The sequence below is a fragment of the Bombina bombina genome, chromosome 4 (genome assembly GCF_027579735.1).
Source record: "Bombina bombina isolate aBomBom1 chromosome 4, aBomBom1.pri, whole genome shotgun sequence".
In the NCBI taxonomy this organism is placed as follows: Eukaryota; Metazoa; Chordata; class Amphibia; order Anura; family Bombinatoridae; genus Bombina; species Bombina bombina.
Genome location: NC_069502.1, coordinates 672,847,880 through 672,871,433, shown reverse-complemented (window position 1 = coordinate 672,871,433; position 23,554 = coordinate 672,847,880). Strand labels below are relative to the sequence as shown.

The 23,554-nt window shown below is 40.9% G+C and overlaps 1 protein-coding gene across 1 annotated transcript in view; it reads left to right on the top strand.

Annotated features, from left to right (window-relative positions):
* Positions 1 to 23,554, top strand: part of LOC128657752 (uncharacterized) — a 103,482-nt gene that overhangs the window by 30,329 nt on the left and 49,599 nt on the right. The window contains exons 4-6 of the mRNA XM_053712160.1: positions 12,333 to 12,590; positions 12,713 to 12,804; positions 12,950 to 13,131. Of these exons, the coding sequence (XP_053568135.1) occupies positions 12,333 to 12,590; positions 12,713 to 12,804; positions 12,950 to 13,131 (532 nt within the window). The remainder of the gene's footprint in view (positions 1 to 12,332; positions 12,591 to 12,712; positions 12,805 to 12,949; positions 13,132 to 23,554) is intronic.

The following is a 23,554-nucleotide window of genomic DNA, read 5'->3' as shown; positions in this document are numbered from 1 at the left end:
GGGTAAACGGGCCAAGAAGCCTGCTGCTGCTACCAAGACAGCATGAAGGGGTAGCCCCCGATCCGGGACCGGATCTAGTAGGGGGCAGACTCTCTCTTTGCTCAGGCTTGGGCAAGAGATGTTTCGGATCCCTGGGCACTAGAAATAGTCTCTCAGGGTTATCTTCAAGAATTCAAGGAACTTCCTCCAAGGGGGAGGTTCCACATGTCTCGCTTATCTTCAGACCAAATAAAGAGACAGGCATTCTTACATTGTGTAGAAGACCTGTTAAAGATGGGAGTGATACACCCAGTTCCAACAGTGGAACAAGGTCAGGAGTTTTACTCAAACCTGTTTGTAGTTCCCAAAAAAGAGGGAACTTTCAGACCAATTCTGGATTTAAAAATTCTAAACAAATTTCTCAGAGTTCCATCGTTCAAAATGGAAACCATTCCAACAATTTTACCTACAATCCAGGAGGGTCAATATATGACTACCGTGGATTTAAAGGATGCGTACCTACATATTTCTATCCACAAAGATCATCATCAGTTCCTAAGGTTCGCCTTTCTGGACAAACATTACCAGTTTGTGGCTCTTCCGTTCGGTTTAGCCACTGCTCCCAGAATTTTCACAAAGGTGCTAGGGTCCCTTCTGGCGGTTCTAAGACCATGGGGCATTGCAGTGGCACCTTATCTAGACGACATTCTAATTCAAGCGTCTCTTTCCAAGGCAAAGGCTCATACAGACATTGTTCTAGCCTTTCTCAGATCTCACGGGTGGAAGGTGAACGTAGAAAAGAGTTCCCTGTCTCCGTCAACAAGAGTTCCCTTTTTGGGAACAATAATAGATTCTTTAGAAATGAAGATCTTCCTGACAGATGTCAGAAAGTCAAAGCTTCTAAACGCTTGTCAAGTTCTTCACTCTATTCTGCAGCCTTCCATAGCTCAGTGCATGGAAGTAGTAGGATTGATGGTTGCAGCAATGGACATAGTTCCTTTTGCTCTAATTCATCTAAGACCATTACAACTGTGCATGCTCAATCAGTGGAATGGGGACTATGCAGACTTGTCTCCACAGATTCAAGTAGACCAGGTAACCAGACACTCACTCTGTTGGTGGTTGACTCAGGATCACCTGTCTCAGGGAATGAGTTTCCGCAGACCAGAGTGGGTCATTGTCACGACCGACGCCAGTCTATTAGGCTGGGGCGCGGTCTGGGATTCCCTGAAAGCTCAGGGTCTATGGTCTCGGGAAGAGTCTCTTCTTCCGATAAACATCCTGGAACTGAGAGCGATATTCAATGCTCTCTGGGCTTGGCCTCAACTAGCGAAGGCCAGTTTCATAAGATTCCAGTCAGACAACATGACTGTAGCTTACATCAACCATCAGGGGGGAACAAAGAGTTCCTTGGCGAGGAGAGAGGTATCCAAGATCATCAAATGGGCGGAGGATCACTCCTGCCATCTATCTGCAATTCACATCCCAGGAGTAGACAACTGGGAGGCGGATTATCTGAGTCGTCAGACTTTCCATCCGGTGGAGTGGGAACTCCACCCGGAGGTCTTTGCCCAGTTAACCCAATTATGGGGCATTCCAGACATGGATCTTATGGCGTCTCGTCAGAACTTCAAGGTTCCTTGCTACGGGTCCAGATCCAGGGATCCCAAGGCGACTCTAGTGGATGCATTAGTGGCGCCTTGGTCGTTCAACCTAGCTTATGTGTTTCCACCATTTCCTCTCCTTCCCAGGCTCGTAGCCAGGATCAAACAGGAGAAGGCCTCAGTGATTCTGATAGCTCCTGCGTGGCCACGCAGGACTTGGTATGCAGACCTGGTGAATATGTCATAGTCTCCACCATGGAAGCTACCTTTGAGACAGGATCTTCTAGTGCAAGGTCCATTCAAACATCCAAATCTAGTTTCTCTGCAGCTGACTGCTTGGAAATTGAACTCTTGATTTTATCCAAGCGTGGGTTTTCAAATTCAGTGATAGATACTCTGGTTCAAGCCAGAAAACCTGTGTCTAGAAAGATTTACCATAAAATATGGAAAAAATATATCTGTTGGTGTGAATCCAAGGGATTCTCCTGGAGTAAGATTAAAATTCCTAAGATTCTTTCCTTTCTCCAAGAGGGTTTGGATAAAGGGTTGTCAGCGAGTTCTCTAAAAGGACAGATTTCTGCTTTATCTGTTTTGTTACACAAACGACTGGCAGCTGTGCCAGATGTACAAGCTTTTGTACAGGCTTTGGTCAGAATCAAGCCTGTTTACAGACCCATGACTCCTCCTTGGAGTCTAAATTTAGTTCTTTCAGTTCTTCAAGGGGTTCCGTTTGAACCTTTACATTCCATAGATATCAAGTTACTATCTTGGAAAGTCCTGTTTTTGGTTGCCATTTCTTCTGCTAGAAGAGTTTCTGAATTATCTGCTTTGCAGTGTGATCCACCTTATCTGGTGTTCCATTCAGATAAGGTTGTTTTGCGTACTAAACCTGGTTTTCTTCCAAAAGTAGTTCCTAACAAGAATATTAACCAGGAAATAGTTGTTCCTTCTCTGTATCCGAATCCAGTTTCAAAGAAGGAACGTTTGTTACACAATTTAGATGTGGTCCATGCGTTTCAAAGTTCTATTTAGATGCAACAAAGGATTTCAGACAAACTTCATCTTTGTCGTTTACTCTGGTAAGAGGAGAGGACAAAAAGCTACTGCTACCTCTTTCTTTCTGGCTGAAAAGCATCATCCGATTGGCTTATGAGACTGCCAGACGGCAGCCTCCTGAACGAATCACGGCTCACTCTACTAGGGCTGTGGCTTCCACATGGGCCTTCAAGAACGAAGCTTCTGTTGATCAGATATGTAAGGCAGTGACTTGGTCTTCTCTGCACACTTTTGCCAAATTCTACAAATTTGATACTTATGCTTCTTCGGAGGCTATTTTTGGGAGAAAGGTTTTGCAAGCCGTGGTGCCTTCTGTCTAGGTAACCTGATTGGCTCCCTCCCTTCATCAGTGTCCTAAAGCTTTGGTATTGGTTCCCACAAGTAATGGATGACGCCGGTGGACCGGACACACCAATGTTGGAGAAAACCGAATTTATGCTTACCTGATAAATTACTTTCTCAAACGGTGTGTCCGGTCCACGGCCCGCCCTGGTTTTTTAATCGGGTTTGAAAAATTTCTTTCTCTATACACTACAGTCACCACGGCACCCTATAGTTTCTCCTTTTTTTCTCCTAACCGTCGGTCGAATGACTGGGGGGCGGAGCCCAAGGAGGGGCTATATGGGCAGCTTTTGCTGTGCTCTTTGCCATTTCCTTTTGGGGAAGAGAATATTCCCACAAGTAATGGATGACGCCGTGGACCGGACACACCGTTGGAGAAAGTAATTTATCAGGTAAGCATAAATTCTGTTTTTTAAGAGTGCGGGACTGACGTTGTTACAGGCTTGCGGTACAGCTATACTGACTACTTGTAATGGCTGCATTGCTGTTTTGAACGCTGAAATTACCATATTTTTTTTTCAGCGTTAAGACTAACGCACAACTTGTAATCTACCTGTTTAACTTTTCTGGTTCCAGAAAAGGGCAGAAAGCTTCTGCTCTTTCCTTGGCTTCTTGGTTGATACTTTAGATCAATAAGGCTTTCTTGGAGGTCGGTCAGTCTCCATCTAGACTGATTTCAGCCCATTCTATCTGATTACTTCATTTCTGGGGGGTTTTAGAATGAGGCTTCTGTCCAATTTTTTAAGGCAGCTACTTGGTCTTTACATAATTTTACTAAATTCTATCATACTCATGTGGGGTGTTTTTTTGTTATGTTTGGTTTTTCTTCTTCAGAGGCAGCCTTTGGTAGGAAGTCCTTCAGGCAGTTGTCTCGATAATTTTGACTTCACCTGTTAATTTTAATTTACCCTGTCCTATTTGGGTTGTGGATTTTGTTTCTTGGAAGGTTTTTAAATCCTTCCCTTATTTTTTTTATGTTGAAATCATTTTTATTAGTTTTTATGTCTTATAACAATAAAAGCAAAATAAAATAAAATAAAGTGAAATACATGTGTCTCTTAATTTTCTTCACATATACAATGTGTTCTAAATTACAGATTCAAATGAAAACGGTTTCCATCATCAGTTATACAATTAGTAAAATCAAGCTTTGTATATGCACTTTTCTGAATACTTAACATATATCTGGAGCATTATAAACAGTCGTATTTTTGTAACAATCACTGTAGAGGTTCTCAGTGCATCTCAGTGGTTCATAGCGAGGGTCCCGGCTCAACTATTAGGTCTCAGTATTTAAAGCAGCAGCGTTATTCTGATTGGTCTTCCTTTTTGCTTCATGATACATTATAAAGGGTTCCCATCTTGCTAAAAATCTTTCTTTGTCATTGAGGGATTCTGCTGCTGCACTTGCCATATTGTAATGATATTCTAGTTTATTATAAATAAAGGATGAGTCAGGAGGGGTGGATTTCCAGAACTGAGCTATGCTAAGTCTAACTATCGTGCAGACCATCATGGCTAGTTTAAGGTGTGTCTTTGGTATGTTAGGGATTGGGAAGTGGAGTAGTGCCTGTTCTAATGTTAGTGTTATTTGCTTTTGAAGAATTTCACTAAGTAGTTTAGAGGTGTAGTCCCATATTTTTTTAATTTGCTCGCACTCCCACCACATATGTATGTACGATCCTCTTTCCCCACATCCTCTATAGCAAGAATGCGATAGTGCATCTCTCGCACCATGCGATCGCGTTGGGTGGAGGTACCACCTGAACGCAACCTTTATATAATTTTCCTTAAGTAAGGCATTTGATGTAAAGGACAATCCGTTTGAGAGGTTTGTATACCATGTTTTGATTGGCCAGTTTTTACCTATATCTTGTTCCCATCTAGTAATAGTTGGTGATTTCTCTGAATTTCCTGGGGAGTTAAAAATGGAATAGAGGGATGAGATCACTCCTGGTATATGCGAGGTTGTAAGGCATAGAGTTTCTAATGTTGTGTTTGGGAGGGGTTGTGAATTACCTAATATTTCATTTGCTCTAGACCTCATTTGTAAATAATGATACCATATATTTTTGTCGTTGATGTCCATATTTTGGTATTGTGTAAAGGTCATTATTTTATCTGCTAGAAGTATGTCTGCAATTCTATAGAGTCCTTTATTGGACCATTTCTGTTGTACTGTTAAATCGACTGAAGTATCAAGTGTTACTAGTGGGGTTAGTATTGATCTGTCTCTAGTGAGTATGTATTTAGCATTTAGGGATTTCCATATATGGATAGTATGTTCAATCGCAATAAGCTTGCCGTGCTGCTTATGTTTTGTAAGATATGGGGGCCAGAGTAATCTGGGTAGGAAATCAGTCTCGATGAGATTCGATTCAAGACGAGTCCATTGCTTCTTATTATTCTCTCTAAACCAATGTATAGTCTGCGCCATCCTAGCAGCGTGATAGTATGAAATTAAGTTGGGTACCCCTACTCCCCCTTCGCTTCTATTTGTACACATAACTTTTTTATTGATTCGTGCTTTTTTACCTTGCCATATGAATCTCAATAAATCCCTTTGCAGTTTGTGTAGTTCAGAGAGTGGAACTGAGATGGGTAGCGCTCTAAACAAGTACAGTAATTTGGGTAGTAGGGTCATTTTAGTGGAGATGATCCTGCCGTATAGAGAGATTTTAAGTTTAACCCATTTACTAATTAGATCCCTGATGTGTTTAAACATTGGTGTATAATTAGTGTGATAAAGAGCGTGTATGTTTGCTGGGAGATTAATGCCTAAGTATCTGATGGATTTCTTAGCCCATTTAAATGCAAAATTGAGTTCCAGCAGTTTTTTAGTGTGTTGTGGGAGTTTGATACTTAAGGCCTCACACTTATCTTCGTTTATCTTGTAGCCTGAGAGGTTACTAAATTGGTGTAGTATTTGATACAGAGGGGGAAGAGATAGCATTGGCTTGGTTAGGGACAGGATGATATCGTCCGCGAATAGGGACAATTTGTGCTCTATTACTCCATCATTTATGCCCGCTATATTTTGATCATCTCTTATTTTAATTGCCAGCGGCTCAATACAGAGCGCGAACAGTAAGGGAGAGAGCGGGCAGCCCTGGCGAGTACCGTTTTTAATGCTTATTGCCTTAGACTGATAGCCCGATAGTTTTACGAAAGCTGTTGGGAATGAGTATAAATTAGTAATCGCATCTAGAAATGTACCCCGAATCCCTATTTTCCTGAGGACAGCGTACATATATTGCCAATTAACCCTATCGAACGCCTTCTCCGCATCCAGAGCTAGGAACAGAGAAGGCGTCCCCCTAACAGAGGCAGTATTGATCAAATCTATCACTTTGCGGGTGTTGTCCGGTGCCTCTCTCCCAGAGACAAACCCCACCTGGTCTATGTGTATTAAATCAGTAAGTATAGGATTCAGTCGGTTTGCCAATATTTTGGTGAATAGTTTTATATCCTGGTTTATTAATGATATAGGTCTATAGTTTTGGCAGTGCTGCTTATTTTTACCGGGTTTTGGAATTACTGCAATTCTGGCTGTTAGCATCTCTGGGGGGATTACCTTGTTTTGTAGTATCGAATTGAATACTTTTACTAGTTGAGGTATTAAAATTGGTTGTAATAATTTATAAAATATCCCCGAATATCCATCTGGTCCTGGGGCTTTTGAATTTTTAAGAGTTTTTATACCTAATTTGACTTCTTCATTTGTGATTGGCTTATTTAGGGATTCTCTATCCTGCTCAGTTATAGATGGTAAGGAGCTGTTTTCTAAGAATGTATCTAATTCTATTGTTTTGTCTGTATCTCTTCTGTTATGTGAGAGATTGTATAGTTTGTGGTAGTATTCAGCAAACGAGTTAGCTATTGCTAAAGGATCATTAGTCATTTTATTGTTTGGTAGTTTTAATTGAGGTACTGTGGTGATCCTAGTGATTTCTTTTAGTTTATTGGCCAACATTCTATCGGGTTTATTGCCGTAAATATAATATTGTGTGTCAATCATTTTAATTGTCCTGATAGCATCTTTGTTTAGGAGCTGATCTAGCTTATCGTTTTTGGTTTTTAATTGTTTTGTTAGCTCTTTAGTGGGTTTATCTAGACTTTTGACTCTTAAGAGGTTAATTTCTGACTTTAATTGCTCTATTTGGGTGTTTTTGAGTTTACGTTGCTTGCTAGCCTCTGTGATCAATAGCCCTCTAGCGTAGGCTTTTAATGCCCCCCATTCATATATTGGATTTGAGCTGGTGTCGCTATTTAGTGTAATAAATTCCTGTATTTGCTGTTGGAGCGAATTCAGTATTAAACTATCCTGTAATAGATGAGAGTTAAGTGTCCATGCTTTTGTTCTATTCGGGTTGATTACGCCTGAAAGTGTGATCTCTACCATAGCATGGTCTGACCAGGTACAATTTAGTATTGAGGTATTGACTAGTAAAGGCACCATGATCTGACTTATGAAAATGTAGTCAATTCTGGAGTGTGATTTATGAACTGGGGAGTAATATGTGTAATCCCTGGCTGTACTGTTAAGTGTTCGCCAGCTGTCTGTCAGGTTGTGGTCAAGGGTGAAGTCTTTTAGAACTCTGTGGGATGCTCTATTTGTTGTTTGTTGTGAGGTGGCTACTGGTGATCTATCTACATTGTTATCCATAGTGGTATTGAAGTCCCCCCCAATAATTGTTTTGTACTTTTTCCATAGTGTAAGTTGTTTACTTAGTTTGGATATAAATACAGATTGATGTTCGTTAGGGGCGTACACATTGACTAATAGTACCGGGGTGTCTTGTATAAGACCTTTTACAATTAAGAATCTACCTTCTTTGTCTCTGATGACTGATTCTTCTTTAAAGTTCAATGAGGTGTGGAGAAGGATCGTAACTCCACATTTTTTATTTGGGTTAATTGAATGATATTGTTTGGGGTATGTTTTATCCCAATATTTGGGGGTATATGCTCTGGTAAAGTGTGTTTCCTGTAGCATCACTATTTGTGCTTTCAGGGATTTATATTCATTAATAGCCTTTCTACGTTTTATGTCAGAGTTAAGTCCTCTGACGTTATGTGATATTATTTTAATTGACATAATAGTGTGGTGAGTACATCTTTAGCATTTCCTTACCTTCTGTTTCTATATATACATCGTAGTGTACCCTTGAACTCTTAAACTGTTGTATTTTCCTACCCCCTGAAGAGCCGGGACCCTCATCATAATGTCGCAAGACATCGTACCTTACGGTGATTCCTTCAATATATCTTAGTGGGAGATAAAAATATATAATGAGAGCAAGTTGAGAATAAATACAGATACATAAACAGAGACCATACAATAATGGGAGCTTCAGAAGTGATCTTGATCTGTAGAGTAGAGCTATTTTGATAGACACATGTAATAAAAACAAGGAACTGTAAATGTTAATGGTTCAAACTTAAACGAATATAATAGGGGGACGAATTATGGCATGCAATCAATTCGGACAATAAGCATGTGCAGTTCTAACTGAAGAAAGAAAGGATAAACCCAGCAAATAATTTTCTAGGAATATGAAGGTAGGGGGTAGTGGGGTGGGGAAGGGGGGAAAGGGGAGGAATGGGAAGGGAAGAGGGGTAGGGGAGAGAACTCGAGATATATTTCAATTACTCAATTCACATAAATTTTGGAAAAGAAGGGTAAATCTAGCAAATAATGTTATGGGGGTATAAGGGCAGAGAGTGGCGGGTTGGGGAAGGGGGAAAAGGGAGGAAAGGGAGGGGAGGGAGTGGGAAGGGATATAGGGGAGGGGACCCGAGATGTGCTTCAATTATTCAATTCACAAAAAATAAACTTTAAGGCAACATTGGTAATACAACTTTTAGAAATTAGAGTCCTCCGAAGGAACTAGTAGGAGGGCACCAAGTATTGCCAACAACTGTATAAAGGTAGTCTCTAGAACTCAACTTGGTTAACTGAAAATTTAAGAAGTCTTCAAAGAATATTTGGAAGCTTTATTGCCTCCGCATATATAATTACTGGTACTTTCACTTATTGTTACCTCCCTTCAGTCCGGAGCATCCTCTTCTATTGAGGATTCTGATTCTATAGGGTCATCTGGTATAGGTTTTCTTTTCTTAGTCTTTGTCGAATCTCGGACAGGCGTCCATTCTCTGTGATAGTTTTTCTTAGTTGTCTTGCTAGGCGGTGGTGTGCTGGATTCTCCATGTGGGATTTTGAGTTTAGTCAGCAATGAAAAGCCTTCTTCTTTGGTAGTGCAGCTATACACGGTGTTCTGAATCGAAAAGACTAACTTGAATGGGAAGTTCCATCTGTATCTAATGTGAGCAGCGTTGAGGGCTGCTGTTATAGGTTTCAGATCTCTTCTTTTTCGGAGAGTGATAGGGGCTAAATCAGTGTAGATTTGAATACTATGCCCATCATATGTGATAGTCTGGTTGTTTCTAGCGGCTTTCATGATGAGTTCTTTAACGTGATAGTAGTGAAGTTTAGTTATGATATCTCTGGAGGTGTATTGCTGTGGTTTCGTTAGTGCCCTGTGCACACGATCCATAAGTAGCATTTCTACTTTGACCTCAGGGACTAGTTGGTGGAAAAGATCTGTTATAGTTTCATCCAGGTTCTTATATGTTTCTGGAAGGTTTCTGATGCGGATATTTGATCTGCGTGATCTATTTTCAAGATCTTCTATGTGATCTTCTAATTTAGTTATGTAGGTCGAGTTTTCTTGTATAGAATGACGTAATTGAGGAATTTCTTCGACTATGTTATCCAATTTGTCTTCTAGTTCGGCCGTGCGGCCTCCAATTTCTCTAATATCCAGCCTCAATTCTGAAATGGCAGACTTTAACTCCTCTTGAAATAGAGATTTTATCTGAGTCAAGAGTTCTTTATTGGTTGTTGAAGAATTTAGCTGGTCGGGAGCCGTTTGTGGGCTTTTTGCAGGGCTGGAGTTTTGAGTGATAAGGCTTTTATCTAATGCTTTTTGTTTTGCTTGAGATTTTGACAGGCATTCTTTGACTGTCTGCGTTTTATTCTTCATCTTGTTACCACTTGTTATAGATTTTCTGCACCTTAGAGATTGTGTACTTTGTAACTGTAGTTCCAGCACAGGAAAGCCGGTAGATTTTTATATGGCTTAAGTAAATACCCATGAGCTAGAGATTGCTTAGTGATACACCATTAATTAGAACTGTCCATGCTTGCTAGTGGATAATATTGTTAGTCACATTGATTATCAACAGTGCTTTATCTTGCCATTTCTTTCCCCCATTTGTGTGACACTTTACATTTCCCTTCTTGTCCTTTTGAGGGGGGATTATATAAAATTTCTAGGAAGTCTTGTGGGTCCCTGCAGTTCCTGTTCCTCCGTTAGACTACTGAGCCCCCTGATTCTGGCCACCTGAATCGTCCTGTTCCCAGGTTTAAGACGCTTCTAAAACAGGGCAGGCAGCTAGGATGATATTTATATGGAAGGCCAAAAAGGAAAGGAGATCTGCAGGCTTTATTCTATATTTTTTATTGCTCTGTCATCAGCAGTAAGTCTGTTTTAAATGAGGCACTGCTGTCAGTTTATCCCACCCTGCACTTGTTCAATGGGGGTGTATGTGAAGAGGGATCCCACTTAGCTTTTTTATTTATTTATTTATTTTTTATTTTATTTTTTTGTGAACCCAGTGCAGTACTCTGTAGAGGGGAATAAAGATGCAAAATGGCGTTTTTTCCCGCCTTTCGCTTTGTTGATCTTTAGTATTGCAGTGAGAAGGAGAAAGAGTCCCCAAAAATATCGCATCAGTCCTGGATCGCTGTGAACCCAGCTGTTGTGTGTGTCAGCCTATGAACCTATGGTCCGGTGTTTGATCTCTCTGCAATGCGCTCCTGGAGATGAAATCCAAGATGGCGCCGACCACACTCTCTTTCTGCTCTCTCACCGGGCTCCCTTCCCCCCTCCAACACCCGGGCTTGTCGCGGATACAAATGGGAGAGCTCCTTCTTTCAAGTGAGACACTCGTGTTTCTGGGTCTAGCTGCTACCGGAATACCGGGATAGTCATCTGCCTCACTGCCGCTATTCAGCTCTTTGTTAGGGGGAATATTAGTACCTGGAGTCCTGCCAGTCTCTCCCTCCTCCGGCACAGATATGGATAGCGGTCCACTTGATGTTAGCGCAGCGATCAGTGTAATGCTATCGGTCTTTGATATACTTGCTGCTGATATGATTCACTTTTCAAGTAGCCGTTATAGGCCTCATGTGTTAGGGGTGTTATCGCCGTCCGGTCTCCTCAAAATATGTGCCGTTGCAAATTGCAAGGCTGTCCTCAGGCACTGCGGAGTCTGGTATTGCCCCTGGCTCAGTCAGTTTTCCTATATTTTGGGTTTTTATTCTACTTTTTAAAATAATATTACTCAATGCAGCAGGAGCACTCTAAAAATACGTCTCCTCTGTTGTGTGGCTAGCTCCGCCCCTCCTTCCCTTATTTTTCATTACTCCTAAACTCCACAGCTTGGGTATTTGTGGTATTGTGGACTCACCACTGCTTATCTGATTCCTTTCTTTCATGGTGGGGAGTCCACGGGACCCCACTCTGTTTATTTGGTGTTGGTTTTTTGTGCACCTTTTTTTTTTTTCCCTACATCTTTTTTGCTTGGCTATTCATTAGACTGAAGTAACAGATAGGTGGGAGGTGTTAGTTTGGGAACCTGCCATCTTCTACTGGCAGGGAAGAGTAATTCTCAGGAGTAATGGATTGTGGGCTCTTACCACTATTAAAGAAATTAATTTATCAGGTTAACATAAATTGTGTGTGCGGGGGTATTCTAATTGCCATGGAAGCTGTACGTTTGAGCTGGAGTGCCTTAAAGCTAATTCTATTTAAGGGGACAGCAAAGTCAAAATCAAACTTCATGATTCGGCTAGACACTACAATATTTTTTTCTTCTATTACATTTGCTTCATTCTCTAGATATCCTTTAAAGAAACCACAATGCACTACCCAGTAGTGTATTGCTGCTCATGTATCTACGAATGTATGCTCTTCAACAAATTATTCCAAGAGAATAACGCAAATTTGATAACCGAGCATGCAATTGTAAAGCATTTTCCATTTTACTTCTATCTGAATCATGAACGTTTAATTGAGTCTGTTGTCCCATTTTTAAGGGTAAAGAAAAATGGGAGATATCTCCTGTTAATGCAGCCATAATTTTGAATCTTCAACTTTTTTTCTTTTGTGCTTACTTGTTCTGACATGTCTTCAAGAGGGCTGCGGTGTTCTTTACCTTTGCCACTATATTTCCTAGATGAAGTGCCAATCATCATATGGCTTTAAACTGTACTGTTTCACTTAGGTCATAGTGAGCTGGAGTGGCTGTATTGCCAGTATCAAAAATTTCGGTTTCAATGGTTGTTTTCGTATTGGTTATTTGGCCTCTCAAAGTCCTGTGCAAGACAGCTTCAGAGGATTTACTTGTGGTGGAAAAGACACAACAAAAGTAAGGTGCCCTGCTGGGGTGCCAGGAACTGTGACGTCAAGTACCTTGCATCTCTCCATTACATCACAAGCGACTACTGGAATGGAAAGTTGGCCAATGGGGATGAAAATATAGGTATGATAGGTGTTTGCAGTGCAATTTAATATTCTACATTTTTAACTTCATTGACTAGAATTTATTTTTTTTCCTCCTTTGAAGAGTGTCGGCTGCAATAAGTATATTTTTATTATCCTTAGGTATTCAAACTGTAGAAAACTATTTTTCTATGTGCAAGTCCCTTCTTGCATGGATTCTGGGCCGCAAATGGGGAAGACACAAACAGAAAAAGGTATTTTAACGGATTCCAATAAATGAAGACTAAAAACCTTTTGTTTTACCCTTGTTAGTATAGTATTTACATATTTTAATGTGATATCCAGGGTGTTTAAATGCAATACAAAGGTGCTTATTGCTTACATGCTTTGAACTTTCAGGTATACACGGACACCTTAGATGGTGTTTATCGAATGCTAAAGGCAGAAATGCACATCTCCCTGATAACTCATGAGCAGTTTTGGATGGCAGCAAAAGTCCAGATGCTAAGAGTATGTAGACTTGAAAGTACTGCAGGCAACTATGTTAACTGGAGACTGATTGATTCCCTGCCCTGCTACAGGTACTGGAAACTTGTAATATAATACATTTGCTCTATAACTAGATATAGATGCCTGTGTGTACCTGTTTGAAACAAAATAATCCACCATCAACCTTAAAGGGACTTGAAACCCAAAGTTTATTTTATGATTCCGATAAGCGCACACTATTTTAAGCAATTTTCTAATTTACTTCTATTTAATTTGCTTCATTCTCTTGGTATCCTTGTAAAAAAAGCATATCTAGGAGATTGCAGCTGGCTGCTGATTGGTGGCTGCTCTTGTATGGCCATTTTAATTGGTTTACAAATGTGTTCAGCTTGCTTCCAGGAGTGCATTGCTGCTTCAATAAAAGATATCAAGACAATGAAGCAAAATTGATAACAGAAGTAAACTGGAAAGTTGTTGAAAAAGGTGTTATCTCTCTGAACCATGAAAGAAGAAAATTGGGTTTCATGTCCCTTTAAGGTGTGTTAATTTGCTAATATCACTAAAATAACTACTGATATGAGTATAGGTGCATTAAAATAACATTAAGGGCTGGATGTTTCAGCAATGTATTAATCTTGCCAAAGTTTACTTTTGAAAGCCTTATTTGATGCAGTTCAACACTCCAAAGAAGTGTGTGGTTTTTTTGGGGTTTTTTTGAGGACATACAAGTTTTGTAACAAACACAATCACAGGATTGTCCAAAGAATTATACAACTATTATGATGCATCAAATAAAGTAAGAGTCTTCAATTGGACGTGGGGATAGTATTGTATTGTGCTAATCCTGGATGTGATAGAATAGTCCTCATTTTCAATATATAAAAGGTATTTAGATAAAGTATAAAGGTGTATGTGGGTGGGAAACTCAGTGGTGGGACAGGGGAAAGGGTTATGGCACATGGGGAGGGAAAGAAAGAGGAGCAAGGAGGGTCCGTTATGAGTTAATAGCGGCATCTAGGCTTATCTGACTGGGTATACTTCAGTCCAGGGTGTCCAGGTTTCAAAGTAGAAATCCACTCTGTCAAAGGCCTTGTGTGGGTACAACTTCATTCGCCTATGTACTGTATTGTGGAGATAATGTGGGAGAAAGCTGCGTGGTCTCTTCTCTTCCACGACCTGGCTATTGCCAACTTGGTAGCCATGAGCAGGTATATTGTAAGAGCCTTTTGAGGTGGAGATAGGTTAGGTAGACTCATGTGGAGGAGGCAAACCTCAGATGGTATGGGGTATCAAAATTTGCATCTGATTGAAGATTGCAAAATTTTGTGACCATAATGACTGGATCTTGGTGCAGAACCACCATACATGAGTAGTGGTGCCGACGTGTTCACATTCCCTCCAGCACATGGAGGAACGGGTAACGTGGATCTTACATAGGGTGCTAGGGACTAAATGCCACCTGAGCAAAATGTTTTAGTGAAGTTCCCAAAGGGTAGCGCAATGTAAGACTTTTGGTGACTGTCACTCTGTACCAAGTGTTGGCGACTGCTGCGAAACCTAGATCCCGCTCCCAAGAAAGGAGTTGGGCAATCTTATGGTGACAATGGGGTTCAAGAGACAATAGTGGTATGATAAGGCCCTTTTGACTATGTGGACTTGAAGCCAATTTTGTTCCCATTGCGTAAATTCCCTAAGATTGTGTTTGGGGTATCTCTAGGATCTTAAAGAGCTAAGGTGACAGAACCCGACAGAATTGAAGATGTGGTATCCAAGCATCATGCTCATAGAAATCGGTAACACAGGTAGGCTGGAGGTTCTGCCAAGCTTCTATGTGAGACAGGTAGGCAATGGAGGGCACTGGCTAGAGTGAGAGATGGAGAGGAGTGGCTATAAAGAGATGGTGTCTGACCTGATCCCAAAATTGGAGAGTATTTTGTATTATAGGATGGACAGATCCTAAACTTTTCCCATGATGATCAGAAATCCAGGGAAGATCTGAAAGGAGAAAAGAATTCTCAATTCTGTGCCAGCACGGTATGTGTTGCTGTGTATTCCAACTGAACAGGTGGGAAAGCCGAGCAGCATTGTAGTAGAGGATGTTACTTGGAAAAGCAAAGCCTCCCTTTCTTATCAGTCTTTGTAAGGTCTGTCTGGAGGTTCTGGGTCATTTTTCCATTCCATGTAGTCAGTAATAATGCTCTGGAGCTTAAGTATTGGTCTGAGAATATTAAGGGGGATGCTTCTGAAGGACATTTTGATAGCGGCAATTCTTCCAGTCCAGGATATTTCTCTAAACTCCCAAGAGTTATAATAGATTTCTAAATTCAGTTAATCTGTCTGAGAAGTTTTTAGAGATAGTAAGGAGAGGCTCTGCACTTAGGTGTGTGCCGAGTATTTTAATAGACTGAGAGTTACAAATGAATTTGTCTGTAGGTGGGCTAGGTCTTTAGGAGAAATGTTAATATGTAGGGCTTCAGTTTTGGACAAATTTCGTTTGTAATAACTTAGTGAACCAAAATGATGGCTGAAGTGGTTAGTAGGAGGGTAATGTCGTCAGCATATGATTTTTTTTATATTACATGTTTTCTAAATGATAGCCGGCGATATTAGGATCTAATCTGATCGCTTGTGCTATTGGCTCTATCACTAGGGCGAACAAGAGGGGAGAGAGTGGGCATCCCTGCCTGGTACCATTGGTAATTTCAAAGGGATTGGATTGTAAACTCTCTCCTCTCACCCTGGCATTTGGAGTAGAGTATAAGACTTGGACCGCTAGCAAGAACTGGTTAGGTAAATTAAAGGCCCTCAGTTTCCCATAGGTAATCCCACCTCACTCTGTCGAAGGCTTTTTCGGGGTCAAGGGACAGAGTGAGGAGGGGGACACGTCTATTAGCAGCTGCTGTAAGGACATGGAGTATACATCTGGTAGCGTCTGGACCTTCTCTATGGTAGATGAAACCTACTTGATCCAGGTGAACTAGGGAAGAGAACTTTGGAGAGTCTATTGGCTATAATTTTAGAATAGTTTGGTATCCAAATTAATGAGCGAGATGGGGCGGTAGCTCCCAGAGTCCTCTGGGTTTTCCCTGGTTATTGTAGCTATTGTGGCTTCTAAGATTTTTTTTGGAAAGAACCCCTGTGCATCACTTCATTACACATTCTGCATAAAACGGGCAATCAGAGGTTGGACTTTTTTTTTTTTTTTAATAGAAACGGCTGGTAAAGCCATCTGGGCCTGGTGATTTACCTAATTTCAGAGCTTTAATGCTCTTGTACTTCCAGGGTGATTGGGGTGCTGAGAGTTGGGTGGTCTATAGGGAGTTGGGGTAGGCGAAGGGTATTTAAAAATGTACGGACTTCAGTTGTCATGAGAGTAATGTTAGTAGAGTTGTCTTCTATATTTGTATAATGTATGGTAGTATGATTTAAATATATCTCCAATATCTTTTGGGAAGGAACCTAGATTATTTTTAGTTGTTTTAATGGAAGATATTTTTGATTGGGCCGTGCGATGTCTTAGCTTGGCAGCTAGTAGGGAGGAAGCTTTGTTAACTTTATAGTTGTAGAGCTGTTTAAACCTCTCTAGGGTGGACTGAACTCTCTAGAATTCTAGATCCTTAATTTGCTTTGTGAGGGAAGAGATTTTGTCATTCAGTGTGGGAGTAGGATGTATGGAGTTGATGGTGTAGGGATCTCAACTGGATAGCGAGTACAGATAGGAGCCCCTGATTTTTACATATAATTGTATTTTTCTTAATAAAGTGTCCCCTTTATGTAAACTGTAAGTGATGCCCAGAGGATCTCTACCGAAGTTTGCATATTGTCATTAAAATTGAGGAACTCAGAAATAGTCTCCTGAAGTTCAAGCTTTCCAATAGAGATTGTGACTAACCAGTCATTAAGAGGGGTGGGAGAGATTGGCAAGGTTTGGACCAAGGTATAGTGTCAGTCATGGTCTGACCAGGAGATCGGGGAAACTCTAGTGTAAGTTATATGATAAAGAGCTCTAGAATCTGTGAAAAAATAATCGGTATGGGATTTGAGGGGAGGAGTAAAAGGTAAACTCAATCATTAGAATGGAACGATCTCCAGACGTCGTATAGATCGTACTGGCGGAAGAGTTTCTGGAAAGCATCCAAAAGGGAGTGGGTGGATCTAATGAAGAAACTCTTAGTCCCAATCTATCGCGAGCAGGTTCCCATAAATAAAATTAAATCCCCCCCTCCTAGGATTAACTCTCCCTACTTCACAGCCGAAACCGACCTCAGCAATGTCTTGAGAAATCTGATCTGTTTGGAATTGGGGGCATAAGCATTTACTAATGTGCCATTTAGTTTGCAGATCAGGATAATAAAGCGAGCCTGAGGATGACATTCCACAAAAATAGGCACATATTTGACATTGGCACTGATGACTATAGCTACACCCCTGGCTTTAGATTTGAAAGAAGCCTCAATCACAGTGGGGTATTAGGTTCTTGTGGTATCTGGAAAAGAGAGCCAGTAGGTCTCCTGGAGGAAGGGTATGTCAATCCTAGTTCTCTGTAGGAGGTTTAGTAGTAGGCTGCGTTTCGTGGGTCAGTTAAGACCTTGGGTGTTTAAGGTCATAAAGCGAAGATCCGTCATTCTAGATTAGGAGAGGGGGGGGAGAAGGGAGGGATGAGGTATTAGGGGAGCGAAAAGAGTCCCAGAGCCTATATAATAGGTAATCTCACTCAGCAAGAGTATGTTAAATGGTTGTTACACCTACTAGTAGGGATGAATAATTAGGTTAGTAGTGTGTAAATTTAATTAGAGGAAATCGGCAGAGCTGCTTTAAGTTGGATGGGAGGTTGGGGGGGGGGTGAGAGTGTAAAGTGGCTTCTAAGGAAGCCAACAATTGTGGTGGAGAGTGGTACGGAAAGGACAACGCAGCTATATCGCATAAGGAGTTTATGGGCTTAATTACTAGAAAAGTTGCTGGTCATTGGAGAGACTACGGATTGGGTATGAAAAGGTGTGTGTGTGTTTTCGAATTGGGATTTATTTAAAGGGTATAGGAGTTGAGGGATGTGGGTGCCGGGAGGAGAGAGAGAGGGTACTCTCCCCAGATATGGAAGAAATTTGTAGGCTAATGGGAAAGTAGATAGGATCATATGGTCTGTAAAAGTGAGTAGGTATGGGAACCGTTTATAAGAGATGAGTGTGTAACAGGAGTATTGATTTTGGTAATAAGGGGGAAAGTTAGTGGGGCAAATACCGTTGAGGCTATATAAGACACTGGGGTTAGACAAACTAAAGTGTCTCCTTATGAGTGCACTGCTGTACCTCTACTTGAGTCAGGATCAGGGTAAGCTCCAGACCAAAGTAAATGTGTCTGCTAGTGTATGGTGAACTGCCCATGCCTAAGTAGAATAGAGTAGTAGGATGTATGGGGGTACCTTAATATGGCAAGTAGGCTTAAGTGAGAGCTGTTAAGTTTGGAGAGCTGGAAACATATGTCAAAAGCATCATGTAGGCATATAGAGTACAGTTTGGTGAGAAAACTGCAATATCAGAGGAAACTCTGCATATTAATCTATGGTCTCATTGAGTACTAGGTAGCGTCCCAAGGTTGAAATATCTTAACATCTAAAGAGGTATCTTATCTAGGGGGAGTAGAGGTTAAACCGTAAAGTAGCAATAACACAACATATACATTTTAAACCTGTAGAATACCGAAAGTTAGGTTAAACCAAAACTAATTAGAGTACACATAATAGACCTTACTCATAGAGGTGTGAGGAGAACTTCCTGAGAGGGATACCAGGACAGGCTAGGGCAAATGTGATGAGTTTTATACAACCCAAGGATAAGTAATATAGAGGTAAAGGTCAGAGCCTGTATACTTTACGTACATTCCAGGAAAGCCCATCTGGAGTTTAGGTCTAGAACCTCTAAGGAACTATGCATGACTTAACCTTTTGATTACCTAGTTTTCAGTTAGTCTAAGGTACAAATAGTATAGAAATAGACCATATTATCATGTAAGGATATAGAGTCCAGAACTGTCAAAATGCCATTTTGGAGTAAGACATTGGTATTTGAATGTCCGGGCATATATATATCTGGGTTCGGTCTCAGTAGCTGAGAAAAGGAGTAAGTTTAAGTGCCTTCACTGGTCTAGTATGCCTAAGAAAATATATATATCTATATATCTTTTTTACTACCTGTAAACAAAAGGTTAAGGTAGACCGCAAACAAATTTACGTATCCTTATGAGAATACTGTTAAGTCCAGAACTATAACAAAAATGCCCTATTGGGAAAGGGCGTTGGTATTTGAGTGACCACAGGAATGTCCAGTTCTTGGGTCTGGTCCCAGAAACTAAGGGAAGGTACAAGTTTAGGTGTCATCTCTGGATTCAAGTCTGTCCTTTCTCTTGGGCTGTTGGTTGATCCTTCTTGGAAGTGGCTGCCACTCGGAGCTGCAGTGTTAAGCTCTCTTGGATTGTCCATCGATTTGCTGCTCTGTTCTGGTGGATGGTGCAAGTAGTTCCATCCCTTGATCTGGAGTGGAGATACAAGTGATCTTAATATTGGAAAAAATATTTTTACTGGAAACCCCCACCTATACCTCACATTAATTCTTTCCTAAGATATGGTGAGTCCATGGAATCCTCAATTACTAGTGGGAATATCACTCCTGGCCTACAGGAGGAGGCAACGAGCACCACAGCAAAGCTGCTATGTCACTTGCCTTACCCATAACCCCTAGTCCATTCTCTTTGCCTCTGTTCATGGAGGAGGTGAAGTTTTTGATGTCAGAAAAAAATTGGATTTCTTTTATTTCAAGCAAGATTTTATTATTTTGAAAGCAAAGTAGTTTGCTCTGATCTTTCTTTTAAAGTTTGGGTCTAGGCGTATTCCACATTAGACTCTTCAGTAAGGCAGTGGTGGCTTTAAAGCAGTTAGGAAAACGCAGCAAGGCACAACTTACAAGTTCCTAACGTGTATGCTGCCTTAAGTATAGAAGGCCAGAGTAGGCTTATTCTGTCCTTATTTCCACAGGTCCCTGTGAGTGGCATCCTCTCATACCGGGTGAGCTGTCCTGTCGGACAGCTGAATGTACAGATAAGTACCTTTTTGTCTTCTGGGGCTAGGAGGCTGGCACTGAAGGGGTCAAGAGCCTGTAATTGTTATGGGACACAAAATCCTTAATGGTTATATTAGCAGTGGGCAGGCACTACAGGGCATATGAAATGGAGACTGTAGAGTTAATCTCCTTCAAGAAAGGAAGGCGTTAACTCTCCTGGAGGGCTAAGTTCTTAGCTTGCTCCGTTTTTTTTTATAGTAATTTAGAGGTTAATCACTTTCCTCAATGTTTTCTATGTTGGGTGGTATAAAAGGTTTCTTTTAATGTTATGGCAGGCACTTCTAGTGTACTTTATGAGGGAGCCTTTTGCGGAATGTTTTTTCCTTTAAGCGCATGGCAGTGCTTCGTTATTTGTCACTGTGTTCTCTCAGACTGCGATATCGGTAAGCAGTTTGGAGAGGGATCAGTATGGGATATGATTTATTTGCCGCTCTTAGACTTGAGCGGTTGTGTTTTTATATTTATGCTGTATGTGTGTATCCTTCAGGTGCCATTTTGACTCCACCTTTCTTTGCGAAAATGTTCGGAGTGGCACCGTGGCTGATTTTTGGTCACGTGGCACATTATCTTCTCCGTTAAACGGGGTGGTGTTTATGGCTGTGGCCCTTTATTTTTGTGACTGTAGTGCTTAAAAAGTACATATACTGTTTATCAAAATACGGACACGATTGCTTTTTCAAATCATATAATTTCTGAATGTAACAGTGCTTATTTTAATGGGAGCCCTTAAAGTGACAGCACCAAGTACTTATTTTACTTAAATCAGATGCTTGGTTTTTCTCTTAAAGGGACAGTCAACATCAGAATTTTTATTGTTTTAAGATAGATAATCCCTTAATTACCAATTCCCCAGTTTTGCACAACCAACAGTTATAATAATACATATTTTACCTCTGTAATTACCTTGTATCTAAGCCTCAGCAGACTGCCCTCTTATTTCAGTTCTTTTGACAGACTTGCATTTTAGCCAATCAGAGCTGACTCCATGGTAAATTCATATGCATGAGCTCAATGTTATCTATATGAAACACATGAACTAATGCCCTCTAGTGGTGAAAAACTATCAAAATGCATTTAGATTAGAGGCTGCCTTCAAGGTCTAAGAAATTAGCATATGAACCTCCTATGTTTAGCTTTCAGCAAAGAATACCAAGAGAAAGCAAAATTGGAAAGTTGTTTAAAAATTTTCTTGATTCAAATAGGGCATGTAATTTTAGACTTGGCTGTCCCTTTAAGTCACTATTTGAACAAGGGTGAAAAATGTAAAGGTTTTTTCCCATGGAGATAGAGCTGCTTCTTGAAAAATCAGTCTGCTATGCCTTGATTTTTTTTTTTTTTTTTTTAAAGTCCCTCTGCTGGCAATATATTTTTTTTTTTATATTGGTCTATATATTTTATTAATTCTGCTGTTCCTTGCTAGATCTCTTGAAGTCAGTGAATTGACCATGAGCCTTTGTCTCCTAGGATGATACTGTTTAGGCAATGCCACTGCTTTCTCCTTTTTACGTTTTCGAGCCTCTACGGCATCACATGCAGTGCCCTGCGGTTCCCCTCTCTCCTGGAGGAGTGTATTTGCTACAGATTTTGTCTGTTTTTCCTTACCTACAGGGAAAATTCAAGAGGACATTTTAACGTTCAGATGTAAGGTTTCTGCTACGCAGTTCGTTCTCTATCCTAAGTCTGGTGAGGAAGATTTGCCGGTAGTTTCGGAGGGTGAAATCTCATATTCGGACAGTATAATTCCTTCATCTGATGCTGAAGTCATCTTTCAGATGTATGCTTGCACACCTTGTGTACTGTTATAAGTTTTAGCTACTTGGACGACATAGATATCCCTGTTGTCAACCCTTGGAAGTTATCTAAACTTAATAATTTCTATGATGTTCCTTCCTTTAAGGAAATGTTTATAGACATGCTATGGAAATTTTCAGAGGTGTAGGAAAAGATAGGGAGAAAAAGGTATCCCTGTCTCCCATCCTTTTAAAGGATTTTTCTGTTGCTGACTCCATTTCAATGCATGGTGTCCTAGGTAGAAGGGAGCCTTTCTATGACTCATAGAACTTTGATCCTTATGGAGGGAAGCTGCTCCTTCACAGATCCATGGATAAGAAGCTGGAGGTTTAATTGTTCATTTAGAGCAATGTCTTGTCTTAGACTTGCTGTACTAGCCGCCGGGCATTGTGGCTATCTTTGGTCAGCTGAGAAGCCTACCTGTGGTTTAGCCTTAGCTTTATTCTGCAGTTGCAGATTCAATTTGTTTCCTCCAAATCCATGTTTCTAGTGTCTTTTTAGGTGGAGACATTGTTTGGGTCATGCCTTTTCAAGTCCAATCTGTTTTCCTCCCAGGGGCAGATTTCTCTTTTTAGAGTATCTGAATCCAGTTCAAGGAATGCCTCTCATCCTACTTGGATTGCAGAGTCTTCATCTCTGGGAGTGACAGTTTCAGTCCCAGTTTGGGAACGGGATATAGGTAATTACCTCAATTATCTCAGATGCTGAACTGTAAAGTAGTATCCTTTCTCCTTTGGTTCAAGAGGGCCTGTTCATAACCAACTGTTAGGAATCTTCTCTAGTTTCCTGAGTTTGCGCCATCCCAGTCAGACCTTTAGGTCTTGGGATATTGCAAGTGTGTTTTTCTGGACAATTTATGGCTCAAGTATCATCCTGACTTTGGACAAGATATCTTAAAATAATTTGCTTGATCTTCTTTCCCAGGGATGGGAAATGAATCTGGAGATGAGCTCCCTTGTATGGTGGGAATTGGTCTGATGGTGTTCCATGGACATCATTTCTTTTGCTATTTTCCACGACATGGAGAACTTTTAGATTTATGTTAAAGGATATCTTTAGATCAGACAAGGGACTATCTCCGGGCGCGTGCTTCTGGAAATATTCCTGGGTGATGTGACCACGGATGCCAACTTGCTGGGCTGTTAAGCTGTCTGGGTTTTGTCGAATGATTACAGACTTGGAAGTGTCTGCTCTTCTCTTTAACATCTTGGAGTTGAGAGCGATTCGCAATGCTCTGATGACTTGGCCTCAGTCGTCCCTAGCTTGGAGGGGTGAACAATTGGGAGTCGGACTTCTAAACAGGCTCATTATTCATTCTGGGGCGTGAGCATCTCCTTCCGGAAGTGTTCTCTAGATAAACCCTCACATGGGGGGTTCCAGGCGTTGGCTTCTGTAGGAGTTTTGAAGGTACGGTTCATGGTCATATGATCTGCAGACTGTCCTGATGTTCTGACGTTTTTCCATGGATTCCAGTCTTGCATACTTTTTCTCTGTTTGTTCTCTTTCCAAGAGTCAATACTCTTCACAGGTAAGAATGGATTTTATTAGCCTCTGTGTGGCCTCGCAGGATCGGGCATGCAGACCTAGTGGAAATGTCGTGTCTCCACCTTGG